The sequence below is a fragment of the Mobula birostris genome, chromosome 10 (assembly GCF_030028105.1).
Source record: "Mobula birostris isolate sMobBir1 chromosome 10, sMobBir1.hap1, whole genome shotgun sequence".
In the NCBI taxonomy this organism is placed as follows: Eukaryota; Metazoa; Chordata; class Chondrichthyes; order Myliobatiformes; family Myliobatidae; genus Mobula; species Mobula birostris.
Genome location: NC_092379.1, coordinates 17,733,449 through 17,755,516, shown reverse-complemented (window position 1 = coordinate 17,755,516; position 22,068 = coordinate 17,733,449). Strand labels below are relative to the sequence as shown.

At 50.1% G+C, this 22,068-nt stretch overlaps 1 protein-coding gene and 1 pseudogene across 2 annotated transcripts in view; both read left to right on the top strand.

The window, feature by feature from the left end:
• Positions 1-17,495, top strand: part of pnkp (polynucleotide kinase 3'-phosphatase) — a 43,064-nt gene extending 25,569 nt beyond the window's left edge. Inside the window, exons 15-16 of one of the 2 annotated variants that reach the window (XM_072270005.1) lie at positions 16,777-16,844; positions 17,188-17,495. In XM_072270005.1, coding sequence (XP_072126106.1) covers positions 16,777-16,844; positions 17,188-17,308 — 189 coding nt within the window. In that variant the 3' untranslated portion in view covers positions 17,309-17,495. Of the gene's footprint in view, positions 1-1,300; positions 1,421-16,776; positions 16,845-17,187 lie in introns of those variants that run through there. The other variant, XM_072270006.1, reaches the window with a different exon arrangement.
• A 373-nt stretch (positions 17,496-17,868) lies between these two features.
• Positions 17,869-18,000, top strand: LOC140204620 (U2 spliceosomal RNA; annotated as a pseudogene).
• Positions 18,001-22,068: the final 4,068 nt, after the last annotated feature.

Genomic DNA, 22,068 nt, shown 5'->3' with positions numbered 1-22,068 from the left:
GAAGCTCAGTATCAGAATCAGGCTTATTGGTCCTGTGCAGTAGCCCCTCCATCCCAGACAGTGATGCAGCCTGTCAGAATGCTCTCCACAGTATATCTATAGAAGTTTTTGAGTGTATTTGTTGATGTGCTAAATTGCTTCAAACTCCTAATGAAGTATAGTCGCTGTCTTGCCTTCTTTATAACTACATCAATGTGTTGGGACCAGGTTAGATCCTCAGAGACCTTGACACCCAGGAACTTGAAACTGCTCACTTTCTCCACTTCTGATCCCTCTATGAGGATTGGTATGTGTCCCTTCATCTTACCCTGCCTGAAGTCCACAATCAGCTCTTTTGTCTTACTGACGTTAAGTGCCAGGTTGTTGCTGTGGCACCATTCCACTAGTTGACATATCTCACTCCTGTACGCCCTCTCGTCACCGCCTGAGATTCTACCAACAATGGTTGTATCGTCAGCAAATTTATAGATGGTATTTGAGCTATGCCTAGTCACACATTCATGTGTGTAGAGAGAGTAGAGCAGTGGGCTAAGCACACAGCCCTGAGGTGTACCAGTGTTGATAGTCAGCGAGGAGGAGATGTTATCACCAATCCACACAGACTCTGGCCTCCTGGTTAGGAAGTCGAGGATCCAATTGCAGAGGGAGGTACAGAGGCCCAGGTTCTGCAACCTCTCAATCAGGATTGTGGGAATGATGGTGTTAAATGCTGAGCTATAGTTGATGAACTGCATCCTGACGTCGGTGTTTGTGTTGTCCAGGTGGTCTAAAGCCGTGTGAGGAGCCATGGAGATTGCGTCTGCTCTTGACCTATTGTGGCGATAGGCAAACTGCAGTGAGTCCAGGTCCTTGCTGAGGCAGGAATTCAGCCTAGTCATGACCAACCTCTCAAAGCATTTCATCACTGTCGATGTGAGTGCTACCAGGCGATAGTCATTAAGGCAGTCCACATTATTCTTCTTTGGCACTGGTATAATTGTTGCCTTTTTGAAGCAAGTGGGAACTTCTGCCCATAGCAGTGAGAGGTTGAAAATGTCCTTGAATACTCCTGCTAGTTGGTTGGCACAGGTTTTCAGAGCCTTACCAGGTACTCCATCGGGACCTTCTGCCTCGCGAGGGTTCACTCTCTTTAGACAGCCTAACATCGGTCTCTGAGACAGAGATCACAGGGTCATCAGGTGCAGCAGGGATCTTCACAGCTGTAGTTGTGTTCTCCCTTTCAAAGCGGGCATAGAAGGCATTGAGTTCATCTGATATTGAAGCATCGCTGCCATTCACACTATTGGGTTTTGCTTTGTAGGAAGTAATGTCTAGCAGACCCTGCCAGAGTTGTCGTACATCCGATGTCGCCTCCAACCTCGTTCGAAATTGTCCCTTTTTACCTTGAAATCACCCTCCACAAATCATACCTGGTTTGCTGGTAAGGGCTGGGTTGCCAGCAATGTTCCCTCTAATTTTTAGTAGTGTGTGCAAAAATCTTACGTTGTGCAAATTTTTTTCCTGTGACAAAAGTATGTGCGCACTGAATGCACACATGGCACAGTTTATGTAGGTTTACAAAATATTTGACATAAAACTGCACAGAATAACAACAAAATAACATACATATTTAAGTCACTCAGTTATTTTTTCTCTCACCTGTCTTTGGCATTTACCCATTCTTTGTAGACTCCATCTAGACTAATAGAAGTTCCATCCAGCTAATAGCTTTTGATTCTTATTAACATATCCAAATAACATTCACCTAAACGGTTTCTCAGCTTGTTTTTGAATTGATTCATTAGGCTAAAACTTCGCTCACAGTCCGCACTAGACACCAGAGAGGTTCCCCCAATGTCCATCAACTGTGCAAGGTCATTATGAGGCTATAAGGCTAGAACTTGTGGGTGTGAATTGGGATGATGCTTTTGCAGGGAAATGTACTATGGACATGTGGTCGATGTTTAGAGATCTCTTGCGGGATGTAAGGGATAAATTTGTCCCGGTGAGGAAGATAAAGAATGGTAGGGTGAGGGAACCATGGGTGACAAGTGAGGTGGAAAATCTAGTCAGGTGGAAGAAGGCAGCATACATGAGGTTTAGGAAGCAAGGATCAGATGGGTCTATAGAGGAATATAGGGAAGCAAGAAAGGAGCTTAAGAAGGGGCTGAGAAGAGCAAGAAGGGGGCATGAGAAGGCCTTGGCGAGTAGGGTAAAGGAAAACCCCAAGGCATTCTTCAATTACGTGAAGAAAAAAAGGATGACAGGAGTGAAGGAAGGACCGATTAGAGATAAAGGTGGGAAGATGTGCCTGGAGGCTGTGGAAGTGAGCGGGGTCCTCAATGAATACTTCTCTTCGGTATTCACCAATGAGAGGGAACTTGATGATGGTGAGGACAATATGAGTGAGGTTGATGTTCTGGAGCATGTAGATATTAAGGGAGAGGAGGTGTTGGAGTTGTTAAAATACATTAGGACGGATAAGTCCCCGGGGCCTGACGGAATATTCCCCAGGCTGCTCCACGAGGCGAGAGAAGAGATTGCTGAGCCTCTGGCTAGGATCTTTATGTCCTCGTTGTCCACGGGAATGGTACTGGAGGATTGGAGGGAGGCGAATGTTGTTCCCTTGTTCAAAAAAGGTAGTAGGGATAGTCCGGATAATTATAGACCAGTGAGCCTTACGTCTGTGGTGGGAAAGCTGTTGGAAAAGATTCTTAGAGATAGGATCTATAGGCATTTAGAGAATCATGGTCTGATCAGGGACAGTCAGCATGGCTTTGTGAAGGGCAGATCATGTCTAACAAGCCTGATAGAGTTCTTTGAGGAGGTGACCAGGTATATAGATGAGGGTAGTGCAGTGGATGTGATCTATATGGATTTTAGTAAGGCATTTGGCAAGGTTCCACACGGTAGGCTTATTCAGAAAGTTAGAAGGCATGGGATCCAGGGAAGTTTGGCCAGGTGGATTCAGAATTGGCTTGCCTGCAGAAGGCAGAGGGTGGTGGTGGAGGGAGTACATTCAGATTGGAGGATTGTGACTAGTGGTGTCCCACAAGGATCTGTTCTGGGACCTCTACTTTTCGTGATTTTTATTAACGACCTGGATGTGGGGGTAGAAGGGTGGGTTGGCAGGTTTGCAGACGACACAAAGGTTGGTGGTGTTGTAGATAGTGTAGAGGATTGTCAAAGATTGCAGAGAGACATTGATAGGATGCAGAAGTGGGCTGAGAAGTGGCAGATGGAGTTCAACCCGGAGAAGTGTGAGGTGCTACACTGTGGAAGGACAAACTCCAAGGCAGAGTACAAAGTAAATGGCAGGATACTTGGTAGTGTGGAGGAGCAGAGGGATCTGGGGGTACATGTCCACAGATCCCTGAAAGTTGCCTCACAGGTGGATAGGGTAGTTAAGAAAGCTTATGGGGTGTTAGCTTTCATAAGTCGAGGGATAGAGTTTAAGAGCCGCGATGTATTGATGCAGCTCTATAAAACTCTGGTTAGGCCACACTTGGAGTACTGTGTCCAGTTCTGGTCACCTCACTATAGGAAGGATGTGGAAGCATTGGAAAGGGTACAGAGGAGATTTACCAGGATGCTGCCTGGTTTAGAAAGTATGCATTATGATCAGAGATTAAGAGAGCTAGGGCTTTACTCTTTGGAGAGAAGGAGGATGAGAGGAGACATGATAAGAGGTGTACAAGATAATAAGAGGAATAGATAGAGTGGATAGCCAGCACCTCTTCCCCAGGGCACCACTGCTCAATACAAGAGGACATGGCTTTAAGGTAAGGGGTGGGAAGTTCAAGGGGGATATTAGAGGAAGGTTTTTTACTCAGAGAGTGGTTGGTGTGTGGAATGCACTGCCTGAGTCAGTGGTGGAGGCAGATACACTAGTGAATTTTAAGAGACTACTAGACAGGTATATGGAGGAATCTAAGGTGGGGGCTTATATGGGATGCAGGGTTTGAGGGTCGGCACAACATTGTGGGCCGAAGGGCCTGTACTGTGCTGTACTGTTCTATGCTCTATCTATGTTCTATGCTGCAAAATGGTTCATTTTGAAGTACAAATGCCATCACTTGAGCAAAGTTTGAAATCAGTTTGGATTTAATTGTTTCTTGCACGGAAAATTTGAAATCATTAAGCTATATAACTATTACAGTATTTTCAGCAAGAAAATCATGATATTTTAGACATAAGCTATTAACTTGTTCATCGCCAAATATGAAGTCACAATCTACAATTGCGGAGAAATCAAAAGCTGACCATTCTTGTACCTCATCTTCAGCAAACCTTTCTTCTAAATGAACACAAAGACTATTTATAAAAGTCAACAGTGAACTTGTATCTACCGTGATGTTTTCTCCACATTGTTGGCTTAGCAAAACTTTAACTTTGTCACTCCACGAAACATTGTCTCCCAGATACTGCTTTCTTATCTTGTTAATTTTACCTCGCGCAAAATGAAGTGATTCAATCGGTGTCAGGCCACTCTTTTGCAGAATCTTGCACAGTGCAGCCAGCTCATCAAAGACATCACTTAAAACCTGTAAAGCTACTCTGTATGTGATGTTTATCAATTTCTTATGACAGTATTTAGCCACAGGGTCATTTGACAGATCTTTTTCAATAAAAACTTAGTAAGCTATCTACAGGATTTGAAACAGATCTTTGTAAACTTTACGATATGAACACTGTCTGTCAAAGATGGCTGCTGCCGTGATGCAGCTGGACAAACCGGAACAGAAGGATGAGGTGACGTAAATTAGTGACATGCATTGTGGTATTTGAAAAACCGACCAACTAGTTAACAGAAACATTTAGCTAAAAGATTATTTTCAGTAAGTATAATTATTAATTACTACATTATTTTAGGTATCTAACCTTTTGTGTACATATTAATTTCCTTTGTGCGCTGGTTGGAAAATGTGTGCGCGCACACGCACACACAGCTTATAGGGAACATAGGTTGTCAGACTTGAATGCCACAGATCTAGCCTTCAGCAGACGACGTATCTCCTGGTTCATCCGCGGCTTTTGGTTTTGGGAATGTCTTTGCAGGCACACACTCATCCAGACAGGTTTTAATGAAGTCGGTAACAACTGCAGCATACTCATCCAGATTCAAAGATGAATTCCTGAATGCAGTCCAGTCCACCGATTCAAAGCAGTCCTGTCGGCACTTCTGTGCTTTCCTTGTCCATACCTTCTTGGTGCTGCAGTCTTCAGTCTCTGCCTCTACTCAAGGAGTAGAAGTACAGCCAGGTGATCGGACTTCCCGAAGTGAGGGCATGGAATAGCATGGCAGGCATTCTTGATGGTGGTGTAACAATGGTCCAGTGTGGTGTTTCCTCTGGCATTGCAAGTTGACGGTAATTCCTTTGTGAGCTTCCAGACTGGCCTTGTTAAAATCTCCCAAAACAATGGTGAAGGCGTTAGGGTGCACTGTTTTGTGCATTACTCAGATTATCTGAAGCCTGCTTGACATTGGCCTGAGGTGGAATGTAAACTGCTTCCAGAATGACCTCATAGTAGGAAAAAAGGACGGCACTTTACTGCTCGATATTCCAGGTCTGGTGAGCAGAATTGGGACAGCACTGACATATTTGTGCACCAAGAAGAGTTGATCATGAGGCCTACTCCTCCACCTCTGCTTTTGAGAGCCTCTATCAATCTATCCTGACAGTGTATAGTAAACCCGTTGATCTGGATCGCTGCATCCAGTACGGAAGGGGTTAACCAGGATTCCGCGAAACAAAGGACACACGTGGTCCTAATGTCCCTCTGATTCAGCGCCCTGGCTCTGAGATCATCGATTTTATTCACCGGAAACTGCAAGTTCGGCAGCAAGTTCATTGGTATGGGCAGTTTAAAACACCGTTTCCTTAAAAGTATTTGTAATCTTGGTCTCCACCCACGCTTTCTCGGAGGTTTTCTCCGTGGGCCCTTCCAACCACAGACTCAGTTGTTTCTGTTGGTTTTAAGCAGCAATGGTTCATTTAAACGCATTAAGACATCTTTGATGACTGTACTGACCTTGCAAACAGTTGTGCTTTTTAGCTGTAACAGGCTGAAATGGAAATATTTAATCATATCCATTGAGAGTACTGCTGCTACTCGAGCCGCATGTAGGCACCCCGGAAGCAGGCGGAACCTCCCTCCACACCGTCCCATCACACACTCCCAGGGTCAGACACAGAGTGAATCTCCCTCCACACCGTCCCATCACACACTCCCAGGGTCAGACACAGAGTGAATCTCCCTCCACACCGTCCCATCACACACTCCCAGGGTCAGACACAGAGTGAATCTCCCTCCACACCGTCCCATCACACACTCCCGGGGTCAGACACAGAGTGAATCTCCCTCCACACCGTCCCATCACACACTCCCGGGGTCAGACACAGAGTGAATCTCCCTCCACGCCGTCCCATCCCACACTCCCGGGGTCAGACACAGAGTGAAACTCCCTCCACACCGTCCCATCACACACTCCCGGGGTCAGACACAGAGTGAATCTCCCTCCACACCGTCCCATCACACACTCCCGGGGTCAGACACAGAGTGAAACTCCCTCCACACCGTGCCATCACACACTCCCGGGGTCAGACACAGAGTGAAACTCCCTCCACACCGTCCCATCACACACTCCTGGGGTCAGACACAGAGTGAAACTCCCTCCACACCGTCCCATCACACACTCCCAGGGTCAGACACAGAGTGAAGCTCCCATCACACACTCCCAGGGTCAGACACCGAGTGAAACTCCCTCCACACCGTCCCATCACACACTCCCAGGGTCAGACACAGAGTGAAACTCCCTCCACACCGTCCCATCACACACTCCCGGGGTCAGACACAGAGTGAAACTCCCTCCACACCGTACCATCACCCACTCCCGGGGTCAGACACAGAGTGAATCTCCCTCCACACCGTCCCATCACACACTCCTGTGGTCAAACATAGAGTGAAGTTCCCTCCACACCGTCCCATCACACACTCCCGGGGTCAGACACAGAGTGAATCTCCCTCCACACCGTCCCATCACACACTCCTGTGGTCAAACACAGAGTGAATCTCCCTCCACACCGTCCCATCACACACTCCCGGGATAAGACACAGAGTGAAACTCCCTCCACACCATCCCATCACACACTCCCGAGGTCAGACACAGAGTGAAACTCCCTCCACACCGTCCCATCACACACTCCCGGGGTCAGACACAGAGTGAAACTCCCTCCACACCGTCCCATCACACACTCCCAGGGTCAGACACAGAGTAAAGCTCCCTCCACATGGTCCTAGGGATCTCCCAGCTGCCTGTAACTTCTGTGGGCCGGAAGAGATGGTGGACCATGTCTGCATGGTTTGTGTGAGACTGCAGTTCCTACTCATACCTGCTGGAGCTGCTCCTCACACTGGTTGCTTTCTAGACCCATCTGCTTTATATTTGGTCATCCAGTACGGAGGAGGGCAAGGCGGGAGGAGGATGTCTGAGGAAACCTGCTCCTAAAGCTGGCCAACTAGCTGTCCGAAAGTCCTGGATACAGGCGTCAGAGGGATCTGCCCAGGGAGACCTTATGGCAATTTTCCAGAGGTATATCTGTGCCTGGGTAACCATGGGAAAAGAACAGAGAGTGTCTCTGGGCACCATGGAGGTGCTCTGGGACCACTGGGAAATGCAGGGGGTAAATGTTATCATAGAAAGGCAATTCCCCTCAGTAACAAGTATACCACTCTGGATATCTGCTGTCGCTGAGGAGAGGATGTGTGGGGAATTTAATAGTCAGGGGAGTAAACAAGGGATTCTGTGGTCACGAAAGGAGCTCCTGGAGTGTATGTTGCCCCCCAGGTTGCAGGGACAGGGACTTCTCGGACTGGCCTCATAGCATTTTGCAGAGGGAGGATGAGCAGCCAGATGGTAGATATTGTGGGAGGGAGCTGAGGTCCTGAAGATAGAATATAGGTAGGCAGCTGAAAAGATCCTCGAGGGTAGTAATCTCTGGATTGGTGTCTGTGCCATGTGCCAGAAAGGGCAAGAATGGGATGCTTTGGCAGGTGAATGTGTGGCTGACAAATTGGTGCGGAGGGAAGTGTTTCAAATTTTCGGGTCTTTGGGATCTCTTCTGGGGAAGGAATGACCTGTACGAAAGGGACGGGTTACACCTGAACTCGAGGGGACCTCATGTCGTTGTGGGCAGGTTTGCTGGAGCTGTGAGGAAGGATTTAAAACAAGGTTGGCAAGGACTTAGGAGCCGGAGTGACGGGTCAGAGGATGGCGTAGATTCCACATGCAGACACCGTGAGGAAGGATAGGCAGTCGACAGGGTATAACTGCAGTGAGCTGGATGGGTGGAGATGTAAATATTTCAATGCAAGAGGTATCCGGAACAGGAGTGAGAGGCTTTGAGCATGGATCGGTACGTGGAGCAATGACATGGTCATTGTGGAGACTTGGCTCTCACGGGGGCAGGAACGGCTGCTGAATTGTTTGGGGTTTAGATGTTTCAAAAGGGATAGGGTGGGAGGGGATAAGAGAGGCCAGGGTGAGGCATTGCTAATCGGTCAGTATCACAGCTGCAGAAAGGAGTGACGTCATGGAAGAATACACATAAAAGTTGCTGGTGAACGCAGCAGGCCAGGCAGCATCTCTAGGAAGAGGTACAGTCGACGTTTCAGGCCGAGACCCTTCGTCAGGACTAACTGAAAGAAAAGCTAGTAAGAGATTCGAAAGTGGGAGGGGGAGGGATGGAGCCAAGAGCTGGACAGGTGATAGGCAAAGGGGATATGAGAGGATCATGGGACAGGAGGCCAAGGGAGAAAGAAAAGGGGGGGGGGGAGAACCCAGAGGATGAGCAAGGGATATAGTCAGACGGAGAAAAAGGAGAGTGAGAGAAAGAATATATATATGTATAAAAATAACGGATGGGGTACGAGGGGGAGGTGGGGCATTAGCGGAAGTTTGAGAAGTCAATGTTCATGCCATCAGGTTGGAGGCTACCCAGATGGAATATAAGGTGTTGTTCCTCCAACCTGAGTGTGGCTTCATCTTTACTGTAGAGGAGGCCATGGATAGACATGTCAGAATGGGAATGGGACGTGGAATTAAAATGTGTGGCCACTGGGAGATCCTTCTTTCTCTAGCGGACAGAGCGTAGGTGTTCAGCAAAGCGGTCTCCCAGTCTGCGTCGGGTCTCGCCAATATATAGAAGGCCGCATCGGGAGCACCGGACGCAGTATATCACCCCAGCCGACTCACAGGTGAAGTGTTGCCTCACCTGGAAGGACTGTCTGGGGCCCTGAATGGTGGTAAGGGAGGAAGTGTAAGGGCATGTGTAGCACTTGTTCCGCTTACAAGGATAAGTGCGGGGAGGGAGATTGGTGCTCCCGATGTGGCCTTCTATATATTGGCGAGACCAGATGCAGACTGGGAGATCGTTTTGCTGAACACCTATGCTCTGTCTGCCAGAGAAAGCAGGATCTCCCAGTGGCCACACATTTTAATTCCATGTCCCATTAGCATTCTGATATGTCTATCCACGGCCTCCGCTACTGTAAAGATGAAGCCACACTCAGGTTGGAGGAACAACACCTTATATTCCGTCTGAGTAGCCTCCAACCTGATGGCATGAACATTGACTTCTCAAACTTCTGCTAATGCCCCACCTCCCCCTCATACCCTATCTGTTATTTATATATATATATATATTCTTTTTCTCCCTCTGTCCGTTTCACTATACCTCTTGCCCATCCTCTAGGCTTCCCCCCTCCTCCTTTTCTTTCTCCCTGGGCCTCCTGTCCCATGATCTCCTCGTATCCCCTTTGCCAATCACCTGTCCAGCTCTTGGCTCCATCCCTCCCCCTCCTGTCTTCTCCTATCATTTCGGATCTCCCCCTCCCCCTCCCACTTTCAAATCTCTTACTATCTCTTCTTTCAGTTAGTCCTGACGAAGGGTCCCAGCCCAAAACGTCGACTGTACCTCTTCCTAGAGATGCTGCCTGGCCTGCTGCGTTCACCAGCAACTTTGATGTGTGTTGCTTGAAATTCCAGCATCTGCAGATTTCCTCCTGTTGACGTCATGGAGGGATTGTCTTGGAGTTGCTGTGGCTGTGCCTGACTCATTATCCACAAAACCACCTATCTTAGTATCACCTGCATACTTACTAATCCAATTTACCCCCCCTCCTCATCTAGACTGGATAGAGGTGTTTAAAATTATGAGGGGGATTGATAGAGTTGACGTGGTTAGACTTTTTCCATTGAGAGTGGGGAAGATCCAAACAAGAGGACATGGGTTGAGAATTAGAGGACAAAAGTTTAGGGGTAACATGAGGGGGAACTTCTTTACTCAGAGAGTGGTAGCTGTGTGGAACAAGCTTCCAGCAGAAGTGGTTGAGACAGGTTCTATGTTGTCGTTTAAAGTTAAATTGGACAGCTATATGGACAGGAAAGGAATGGAGGGTTATGGGCTGAGTGCAGGTCAGTGGGACTAGGTGAGAGTAAGAGTTCGGCACAGACTAGAAGGGCCGAGATGGCCTGTTTCCGTGCTGTAATTGTTATATGGTTATATGATCTTCCGAGTCAGTGTGGGGGAAGTCAGAAACGGGAAGGGACCAATCACTCTGTTTAGAAATACTCTCCAGATATCCTAATAGCAATAGAGACTCCGAGGAACAGATATTGGGAAAAATAACGGGGTTGATGTCATGTGTGACTTTGACTTCCCTAATGCAGATTAGCACTTCCTTAGTGCAGAAGTTGTGGATGGGGCAGAACTCGTTACATGGGTGTCCAGGAGGATTCCTGGCACAGTACATAGACTGGCCGACTCGAGGAGAAGGCAGACTGGGTCTGGAATGAGGCAATGGATCTGGTCAGGTGACAGCTGTCTTGGCAGGCGAGCATTTCGCAGACCGTGCCCATGACTCCCCGACATTCTCCACAGCCTTGGAGGTGGAGTGGAGCAAACTGTATGGAGGTGGTGGGGGGGAAGCGAATTGTGATGCCATTGGCGTAAATTGGGAACAGATTTACTCGGGGCAAAGCACAGCAGAAATGTGGAGTTATTTATGGACCAGTTGTGTGAGGTCATGGGTAGCTTTGTCCTACTGACGCAGGAAAAGAATGGGAGGGTGAGTTTAACATGCAATGTGGAACATCTAGTCAAGAGGAAGAACAAAGCTTACTCAAAGTTCTGACTCAGATGGGGAAGTGGAAAGCTGGGTTCGTAAGTTTGCCAATTACAACATTTGATGGTGGTAGGCTGCAGCAGGATGTTGGTATGAGGCAGAACAGAACTGAGGAGTGACGGACGGAAACGCGCGACGTGATGCATCCTGGAACATCAAACTCCACGGCAGATTACAGGGTTAATGCCAGGAGAATCGGGGGTCATGGCAGTGCACATCATTAGACCCCACAAAGTTGTGCTTAAATTGATGGGGTGATTGGCCTTCGTTAGTCAGGGGGGGGTGGGTTTGAGTTGACGAACCACAAGGTAATGTTGCAGTTCTATAAGCCTCCAGTTAGACTGGCCTTGGAGTATCGTGCCCAGTTCTGGTCGCCTCATTGTAGGAAGGATGTGGAAGCTTTAGAGAGATTTACCAGGATGCTGCCTGGATTAGAGAGCGTGCTTTATGAGGAAAGATTGAGCGAGGTAGGGCCTTTTCTCTGGAGTGAAGGAGGGTGAAAGATAACTTGATAGGGGTGTATAGCATTGGTAGAGTGGATAGCCAGCATCTTTCCCCCAGGCCGGAAATAGTTAATACCAGGGGGGTGTAATTTTAAGGAGATTGGAGGAAAGTATCGGGGTGATGTCAGAGGTAGTAATAGACACAGAATGCTGGAGGAACTCAGCAGGCCAGGCAGCCCGAAACATTGACTGGCTACTCTTTGCTATAGATGCTGCCTGGCCTGCTGAGTTCCTCCAGCATTTTTGTGTGTATTACCTTGACTTCCAGCAAGTGCATATTTTCTCTTGTTTACACAGAACAGTGGGTGAGTAGATTAAAAAAAAAGCCAGCACAATGGCCTCTACTGCTCTGTGTAATTACTGGTGGATGCTATAGCAATGCAGACAAGATGCTGGAGGGAACTCTGCAGGTCAGACAGCATCTCTGGAAGTGAATACAGTCGACGTTCCGGGCCAAGGTTCTCCTTCGGAGAGAATGCCAGTGGGTGGAGGGGAGGGAGGACAGCTAGCGGCGATAGGTGAAGCTAGGTGGGAGGGAAGGGTAAAGGGCTGGAGAAGAAAGGATCTCATGGGAGAAGGTGAAGGAGAGGACCCAGAGGGAGGTGAAAAGGGGTAAGAGGCCAGTGGGGAATAGAAGAAGAGGGGAACGGGGGAGGGAGATTTTTTTTTACTAGAAGTTTGAGAAAACTATATTCATTGCATCAGGTTGGAGGTTAGCCAGGGAGAATAGAAGGTGTTGCTCCTCCACCCTGAGGGTGGCCTCACCTTGGCACGAGAGGAGGCCTGTGTTCCATACACTGGATAGTGCTGGGAACCCTTGAGTTCAGTTTGCGGTAGTCACTGTTACCGTCTCTTTGTTTCCGAGTTGCAATAAACGCATTTTTTGTGAAAAGGGTCAGACACAGCAAAGCCCTTTTACGACTAGCTTTATTTGTCACGTGGACATCGAGACACTGTGAATTGCGTCGTTTGCTTCAAATGAAATCAGCTAGGATTGTGCTGGGGGCGGCCCGGCGGCGTGGCCACACTTCCTACGCCAACGAGTCACTAACCCTGACTGTCACGCAGTCACGGGGAAAACTAACTCCTTACACGCAGTGGCGGGAAAGAAACCGCGAATTGCTGCCGGCGCTGCGCTCTGCCACCTCAACACTACACACTGTCCGATAGGTAATCGCTCTGCTCTTTCCATCTCTGTTGGAGAGGGAGTTTATCCCTCTGGTGGTCTGGGCCGTCTGCGCCCATCCCACACACTGTATTCAAAACCGACATTGAAGCTTAACAGAGAAGCGGGGAGGGTGGGGATGGGGGGAAAAAGGGCAGGAGCTGAGATCAAAATCGGATCGCTGCAGATGTGTCAAATCTGAAACAAAAGCAGAGAAGGAACTGGTCAGTGTTTCGGCGAGGATTCGGCTCCAGTCCTGGGAGGAGAGAGAGATATTCAGTTGATGTGGCAGGGGGCTGGGAACCGGAGTGAGAGGGCTGAGCATGAGGTAGTTGGTTTACAAACAGAGGTAATGTGTGGTGAGACTCCCAGCAAGGGGAGGCTGACGATGGGGCAAAATTGCAGTCAACAGGATGAGTTGCAATGCAAAAGGTGAACAAAATCAAAAGGGGTGAATACAGGACTGAAGGTTTGTATCTGAATGCGAGCAGTGTAGGGCATAAGGTAGATGAACTTGTAGCACAGTTACAGATTGGTAGGTGTGATGTCGTAGGCATCATGGAATTGTGGCTGAAAGATGATTTGTCCGAGGATACACATTGCATCGAAAGGAGAGGCACAAAAACAGAGGGGGCGGCGTTCTCTGTTGGTGAAAAATGAAAGCAAATTATTAGGAAGAGGTGACATAGGGTCGGAAGGTGTTGAATTGCGGATAGAGCTGAGGAACTGCAAGGGTAAAAAGACCCTGACGGGAGTTGTATACAGAGCCCCAAACAGTAGTAAGGATGTGGCCCACAGATTACAATAGGAGATAGTAAATACATGCCAAAAGGATAACTTCAAAGTGTGGGTAGATTGGGAAAATCAGGATGGTGCTGGATCCCAGGAGGGGGAATTTATAGAGTACCTATGAAATGGCTTTCGAGTCGGCTGTGGTTGAGCCCACTAAAGGATCAGCTATTCTGGATTGGGTGTTGTGCAATGAAACAGAATTGATTAGAGATTAAGGTAAAAGAACCCTTTGGGGACAAGTGGTCATAATATGATAGAATTCACCCTGAACTTTGAGAAGCTAAAGTCAGATGTATCAGTATTACAGCAGGGTAAAGGGAATTACAGAGGCATGAGAGAGGAGTTGGTCAGAATTGATTGGAAAAGAACACTGGCAGGGATGATGGCAGAGTGGCAATGTCTGGAGTTTCTGGGAGTAATTCAGAAGGCAAAGGATATATACATCGCAAAGAGGAAGAAGTATTCTAAAGGCAAGATGACACAACTGTGGCTAACGAGAAATCAAAGCCAAAGAGAGGGCATATAATTGAGCAAAAATTAGTGGGAAGTTAGAGGATTGGGAAGCTTTTAAAAACCAACAGAAGGCAACTAAATAAAGTCATTAAGAAGGAAAAGATGAAATAGGAAAGTAAGCTGCCCAATAATATTAAAGAGGAAAAAGTTTCTTCAGATACATGAAGTGTAAAAGAGGGGAGAGTGGATATCGGACTGCTGGAAAACGATGCTGTAGGTGACAAGGAAATAGCAGATGAACTGAGGAAGTGTTTTACATCAGTCTTCACTGTGGAAGACACTAGCAGTATAATGGAAGTTCCAGGTGTCAAGGGTCACGAAGTGTGCGAAGTTACAACTGGAGAGAAGGTTCCTGGGAAACTGAAAGGTCTAAATATAGATAAGTCACTTGAATCAGATGGTCTACACAACAGGGTTCTAAAAGGTGGTTGAAGCGATTGTGGAGGCATTAGTAATGATCTTTTCAAGAATCACTAGATTCTGGAATGGTTCCAGAAGACTGGAAAATTGTAAATGTCACTCCACTCTCCAAGAAGGGAGAGAGGCAGAAGAAAGGAAACTACAGGCCAGTTAGTCTGACCTCAGTGGTTGAGAAGCTGTTGCAAAGACGTGGTTTCAGGTTACTTGGAGGCACATGATAAAATGGGCGGAAGTCAGCATGGTTTCATCAAAGGAAAATCTTTCCTGACAAATCTGTTGGAATTCTTTGAAGAAATAACAAGCAGGATAGATAAAGGAGAATCGGTTGATGTTGTGTACTTGGGTCTTTGACAAGGTGCTGCACATGAGGCTGCTTAAGATGAGAGCCCATGGTATTTGAGGAAAGATTCTAGCATGGATGAAGTGGCTGATTGGGAGAGGGCAAAGAGTGGGAAGAAAGGGAGCCTTTTCGGGTTGGCTGCTGGTGATTTGTGGTGTTCCACAGGGTTCAGTGTTGGGACCGCTTCTTTTAACGTGAAATATCAGTGACTCGGATGATGGAATTAATGCCTTTGCTGCAAAGTTTGCGGACAATACAAAGGTAGTTGGAGAGACAGGAGGTTTTGAGGAAGCAGAAAACTACTGAAGGACTTAGATTAGATGAGGGGAATGGACAATGAAGTAGATGGAATACAGCGTTGGGAAGTGTCTGGTCATGCACTTTGGTAGAGGAAATAAAAGGATAGAACATATGAGGAACGTTTGTCCGCTCTTGGACTGTATTCCTTGGAATATAGAAGAATGAGGGGAGACCTTATAGAAACATTTCGAATGTTGAAAGGCATGGACAGAGTGGATGTGGCAAAGTTGTTTCCCATGATGGGGGAGTCTAGTACGAGAGGGCATGACTTAGGGATTGAAGGGTGCCCATTCAGAACAGAAATGCGAAGAAATTTTTTTAGTCAGAGGGTGGTGAATCTATGAAATTTGTTGCCACAGGCAGCAGTGGAGGCCAAGTCATTGGGTGTATTTAAGGCAGAGATTGATAGGTATCTGAGTAGCCAGGGCATCAAAGGTTATGGTGAGAAGGCGGAGGAGTGGGACTAAATGGGAGACTGGGTCAGCTCATGATAAAATGGCGGAGCAGACTTGATGGGCCGAATGGCCGGACTTCTGCTCCTTTGTCTTATGGTCTAATATTTTCTAAATGGAGAGAAAATAAAAAAATCTGAGGCACAAAGGGACTTGGGAGTCTTTGTACAGGATTCCGTAAATGTTGATTTGCTGGTTGAGTCAGTGGTGAGGAAGGCAAATGAGATGTTAGCATTCATTTCCAGAGGACTAAAATACAAAAGCAAGGATGTAATGTTGAGCGTTTCTGGAGCACTGTTGAGGCCTCACTTGGAGTGTTGCGAACAGTTCTGGGCCCCTTCGAAAGGACGTGCTGACACTGGAGAGGGTTCAAAGATGGTTCATGAAAATGATTCCAGGATTGAACAGCTTGTCATAGGAACAATGAGGGGTGATCCAATTGAAACCTATCGAATGTTGAGAGGCCTTGATATAGTGGATGTTTCCTCTGGTGGGAAAGTGTAAGACTAGAGGACACAGCCTAGAATAGAAGGGGTCCTTTTAAAACAAAGATGAACTTATTTAGCCAAAGAGTGGTGAATCTGTGGAATTCTTTGCCACAGGCAGCTGTGGAGGCCAAGTCTTTGTGTATATTTAAGGCAGAGGTTGGTAGATTTATGACTGGACAAAGAATGAAAGGATACGGGGAGAAGGCAAGGGATTGGGGCTGAGAGGGAAAATGGTGAAATGGAAGAGGAGACTATGGGCCAGATGCCCTAATTCTGCTCCCAGATCTCATGTTCTTGTATGAGTCAGTTCTAAGTAGCAGTACATGCAGGGAGGGTGGGGGAGAGGCATGGCTGAGGCAGGGAGCAAGTCATTGAGGTTCGGGAGGAGGGGGGAGAGAGAGGTACGAACAGACACCAGGAAGGAGTTGTCCGTGTGTAGAGGGAGGGAGGGGTGCGTCTGTTGGCTGCCGAATCTGTCCAGATAATTGGGCTGGGGTGGGGGGAGTGAGATGGTGGCAGTTGATGGGAAAGAACAGAGGGAGTCACGGAAGATGTGATGGGTGAACTTACATGGCGTTTTCTCCCCCTCCACACCCCAACCCTACCCCCCCCCCGTCCTCCCCTCACCCCACCACAGTTCCGAGAGATGACATACACCGGAGATGGTCACGCTCCAGTCAACGAAGTGGTGATGAACAGCAGCCGGTGAGTCCCTAGTTCTCCTCTCGCCCTCTGTCCAGCCACACCGCTACCCTACCCCTCATCCCTCTGTTTGCCTCCCAACCTCCTGCCCCTCACCCCAACCCACGCTCCCTCTCTAACACCCATTATCTCCCCCCTCCAAGAGCGTTACCTCTGTCTGTCCCACCCCTCCTCACTGAGCATCGTTTCATTCCCCACCCACCCACCCCCCCCCGCACAAACTAAGGCGTTATCCGCTCTGTCAATGAGCTCTGAGTTGGACCTGGTAGGGTGGGAGCTCAATTGCAGCCCCCCCCCCTTAAACATCAGCTGTCAACATCTCTACCCCTCCCTCCATCTCCAACAGGAAGCGGTACGTGGAACCTACCCTGAGCGAGGGTTTCTCCACCATCCTGCGCATCAACTTCCTGCCCCAGTTCCAGGATCCCAAGCTGCAGGAACACTATCGCCTCTTCTCCGAGGGCTGAGATCTGCCGCCTCCTTCCCGACCATCCCCCGCCCCCTGGCCGCGGATCCCGGAGAGGACGACGCCCGGATCGGGGGCTGTGGGGTCGCCCTGCACTGCCGGCACTTGGGCCATGGTCTCACTGGCTCAGGGAAAGTCTCGAACCCTGTATCTGTCTGTACCCTGCAATAAAATGTAGCCACAATCCAGCTGATGTGAGTGTCCCTCTGGGCAGAGAGGCAGAGGCTGTGACCACATCCTCTGAGTCGAATGTTTGCACAGGTAGATAGTTTATTCAGGTACAGCAACTCTCTGATTTGCATACAGTCCTTATAGATCAACCCATCTACGTGATACTCGCCACATACATTGACAAGCTTTAGGAAACTACAGAGGTGTGTTGGCACTACAGAAAACAGCATCCAACAGTTATACAGAATAAAATATTGTGTAAAAATAAAGTTAGAAGTGTGAATATGAAATAAAATATCGAAATACCACATTATTAAAGGTGGTTTTAAGTGTGTACAGTCCAGTGTAGTGGCTGAATGGTTGGGAGTCTAATTGGAATGGTTGATCAGATTAACTGCTCGGCCTTTTGGCTAAGATCAAGTGTGGTATCTGTTCTTATCAGACCAGAAGGCGGAGGAGAAGAGTTCGCGCTGACGCAGGGGTGGATCCTAATGCTGATTGGCCTCCAATCTAACACCCCATACCAGCGACGACAGCAGTGAGGAAGAAGATGGCAGCAGCGAGCAGTGCATCGGCTCGAGGCCCGGGTATCAAGAACACTGTCAGGCTGACAGTGCGAGACCGGAACGGGGGCACCGGCTTCACCCGAGAGACCTTCATCCGGAAGGTCTTGCTGGATTGCTGCGGATTTACGCCCGACGACATCTACTGCGTCCAGGACTTCGCAGGTTTCTTCGATGTCACTTTCCGGCAGGCTGCAGGGTGGCAGAAGCTGTACCAGCAGCTTCAGCTGAAGGGGACAGAGGCGCCGCTGTCGCTACTGAAAGCACAGGCCCTCTTTGCAACGGCTACGCAACAGGTACGGACAATCACGGTGCACATGTTCAACCCGCACATGCCAGTGGTGGACGTCCTTACGTTCCTCGCTCGGTATGTGGAGAGCGTAGGAACACCAGCGGATGTGAAGGACGGGCTGGGAATCTGGACCAGCAAACGGCAGGTGAAGGTGAAGCTCAGGTTGGATTCCAACGGCGGCGTCATCCACCACCCCTCCGTCTTCGCCATCGGAGGGAACCGAGGGTACATGGTGTACGCGGGGCAACCCAGGGTGTGCCGAAACTGCGCCCAGTGCAGGGTGGTGATGTGCAAGAACTGTAAAATCAAAGGCCACCTGACCAAAGACTGCACGCAGGCCAAGGCCTGCAACCTCTGCGGACAGGCTGGCCACCTGTACAGAGCCTGCCCGAAGCGTGGGGGCACCTACGCACAGACGACTAGGGGAGGTGCTGGCCCTGAAAGGGCCCAGGCAGATGCGGACGTACCCGCCAGCGCTGCAGATGAGGCACCCGACAGGACGGATGACGAGACCAGGGAGGAAGGTGCAAGCACCCCAAGACCTGCCACCCCACTGCAGACCCTCCAGGACCAGGCAAACGACGAGCAGGAGTCCATGGAGGAGGGGAGAGCTGAGGTGGAAACGGAATGGAAGGTCGTGAAACGCAAAAAGACCCAAAAGGCGGCGGCCAAGCGACAGAAGGCGGAGCAACACAAGAAAAGGGCAGGGAACCACACAGCCTCTGGTACCCTGTCCTCTTCAGAGGAGGAAGGAGTTGGGGGAGGCCAGCAGCCCCGGCGGAAGAAGCGGCTGGCAGAACAGGTGGAGAGGAGGAGAGAGGAGGGAGAAAGTCTGCTGGCCACCCCCCAAGTACAGGAGGCGGAGAGCAGCAGACACACAGAGCTCCGGGAATCCAGGAGCAGAGCCACGGCTGGCGCCCAGCAGCCGGAAGGGGAAGCAGCCCAGGAAGTCAACAACCCCCCCGGGCCCAGAACCAGAACGGCCACACACGGAGGAGTACTACCAGCAGTACCTGAGCCCACAGGAGGTGGAAAACTTCACAAAGGCGGTGGGAATGAAGGCTCAGGATGGCAAGGGTGAGGACGGAGAGCAGCCAAAATAAAAGACTTACAATGATGGCAGACCTTAAATTGGCGTGCTTGAATGTGCGAAGTTTGAAGAGTACTGGGCGATGCGTCAGCACGCTCCAGTACCTGGACACTGTAAAGACCGACGTGACCTTCCTCCAGGAGTGCGGACTACCACATCTCCGTAACTACCGGTGGTGGAAAAAAGGTTTGTCTGTGTGGTCGGGGGGCAACGATTGCCGCGCTTCCGGCCTGGGGATTCTGCTGCGGGGAGGCAACTTCTCAATCACTCAAGTTAAAGAGGTGGTTGCGGGGCGCCTCCTGGTAGCAGACGTCAAATACCGGGGCACTCCGCTCCGGCTGATCAACGTGCACGCCTCCCCCGTGCGGAGCGAGCGGCTGGCCGTCTTCGAGCAGCTCCCACAGCTGCTGGTGACGTCCCAGCCGGTCGTTCTGGCCGGAGACTTCAATTGCACCATTGATGCGGCTGGAGGATCCGGCAGCGCCGACGGCAGGCTGGACAGTACCCCTGGACTCCTGAGGGAAACGGTGAAGACAGCCAAGCTGCGCGACGCCTTTGGCACCCCCACAGGTGGAGCACAGCCGCAAGCCACCTGGACACGATCGGACGGCTCAGCCCGCTCCCGGATCGACTTCCTCTTCCTGTCTGAGTCCCTCATGGTCAGGTCCACCGACGTCACGCCGATGTTCTTCTCTGACCACCGCCTTCTGAGAGCCACCTGTCTCTTATGGGAGGACCAGAAGGCAGGCAGGGGGACGTGGAAGCTGAACGTAAAGCTGCTGACCCCAGAGAACATCGAGGAACTAGAGAGGGAGTACACAGGTTGGAGAACCTTGAAAGCCTTCTTTGATTCCCCGGTTCACTGGTGGGAAGCCACCAAGGAGAACATTAAGAGGTTCTTCATCCGCAAGGGTATTCAGAAGGCAAGGCAGGAGCAGAGGGAACTGCGTAAACTCCAGACAGAGTTGCAGCAACTTCTCCTTCTGCAGTCGAAGGGGGTGGATGTCAGGGAGGAATTGCGAGAGGTGAAGGGCCGGCAAGCCCAGCACCTCGCCGCTGAATCCTCCAAGATCATCTTCCGATCAAGGGTCCAAACCGTGGAGCAGGACGAGACGTGCTCACGCTTCTTCTTCCAAAAGGTGCACAGGGGGAGCTCTGTGATCCACAACCTTAAGGAAGAGGACGGCTCAGTCGCGTCCTCGCAGACCGACATACTGAGGATCTGCAAGTCCTTCTATGCCGGTCTGTACGACGAAAAGGCCACAGAATCCACAGCCTCCCGCAACTTCCTGTCGTCTATCACGCAGGTCTTAGACGACGGCAAGCGGGAGAGTCTGGATCAGCCACTGACCCTGGACGAGCTGACAGGCTCCATCCGTTCCTTTGGGTCGGGTAAGACTCCCGGAAGCGACGGCTTACCGGCTGAGTTGTACTCGGCTCTGTGGAACTGGATGGGCCCAGACCTGCTGGAAGTGTACAACGCTATGCTTCTGGCCGGCAGTATGTCTGAGTCCATGAGGAAGGGCATCATCACCCTCAACTACAAGCAGAAGGGGGAAAGGGAGGACATTAGAAATTGGAGACCCATCTCTCTCCTGAATGTGGACTACAAGATCCTGTCCAAGGCTATCGCCAACAGGGTCAAGTCTGCTCTGGGACAGGTGATCCACCCGGACCAAACCTGTGCTGTACCGGGCAGGAAGATCTCAGACAGCCTCGCGCTGCTGAGGGACACCATCGCCTACGTGCAGGACAGGGGGGTGGACGCCTGCCTGGTCAGCTTGGACCAGGAGAAAGCCTTCGACAGGATATCGCACACGTATATGGCGGACGTGCTCTCCAAAATGGGATTTGGGGAGGGAATCCGGAATTGGATCAGACTGCTCTACACAGGCATCCGTAGTACAGTGCAGGTCAACGGGTGGGAAACAGACAGCTTCCCCATCAGGTCTGGAGTCAGGCAGGGCTGTCCCCTCTCCCCTGTCTTGTTTGTCTACTGCATAGAACCCTTTGCGGAAGCCATCAGGAGGGATGAGGGCATAAGAGGGGTGACGCTGCCAGGCAGTGGAGGGACCCAAGTGAAAACCTCCCTGTACATGGACGACGTCACCGTCTTTCTGCTCTGATCCGAGGTCAGTTCGCAGGTTGATTGGCACCTGCGAACAGTTCGAGCTAGCGTCGGGGGCCAGGGTCAACCGCACGAAGAGCGAAGCCATGCTCTTCGGCAACTGGCCCGACCGATCCAGCGTCCCCTTCACCATCAGGTCTGACCACGTGAAGGTGTTGGGGTTCTGGTTTGGAGGAGCAGACCTGGGCAACAAGAACTGGCAGGAGCGGACTGCCAAGGTGAAACAGAAACTGGGACTGTGGGGAGGGCGCTCCCTGTCGATAACGGGCAAGAACCTAGTCATCAGGTGTGAGGTGCTCTCAGGGCTGCTGTACTTGGCGCAGGTCTGGCCCGTCCCCCGCTCCTACAGCTCGGAAATCACCCGGGCTGCCTTCAGATTCGTCTGGGGATCCAAGATGGAGCGGGTGAGACGGACCGTCATGCACAAGTCCCTGGACAACGGGGGCAAGAACGTCCCCATGTCGCCCTCACCCTGATGGCCAGCTTCGTATGTGGCTGCATCAGGTTGTGTGTAGAG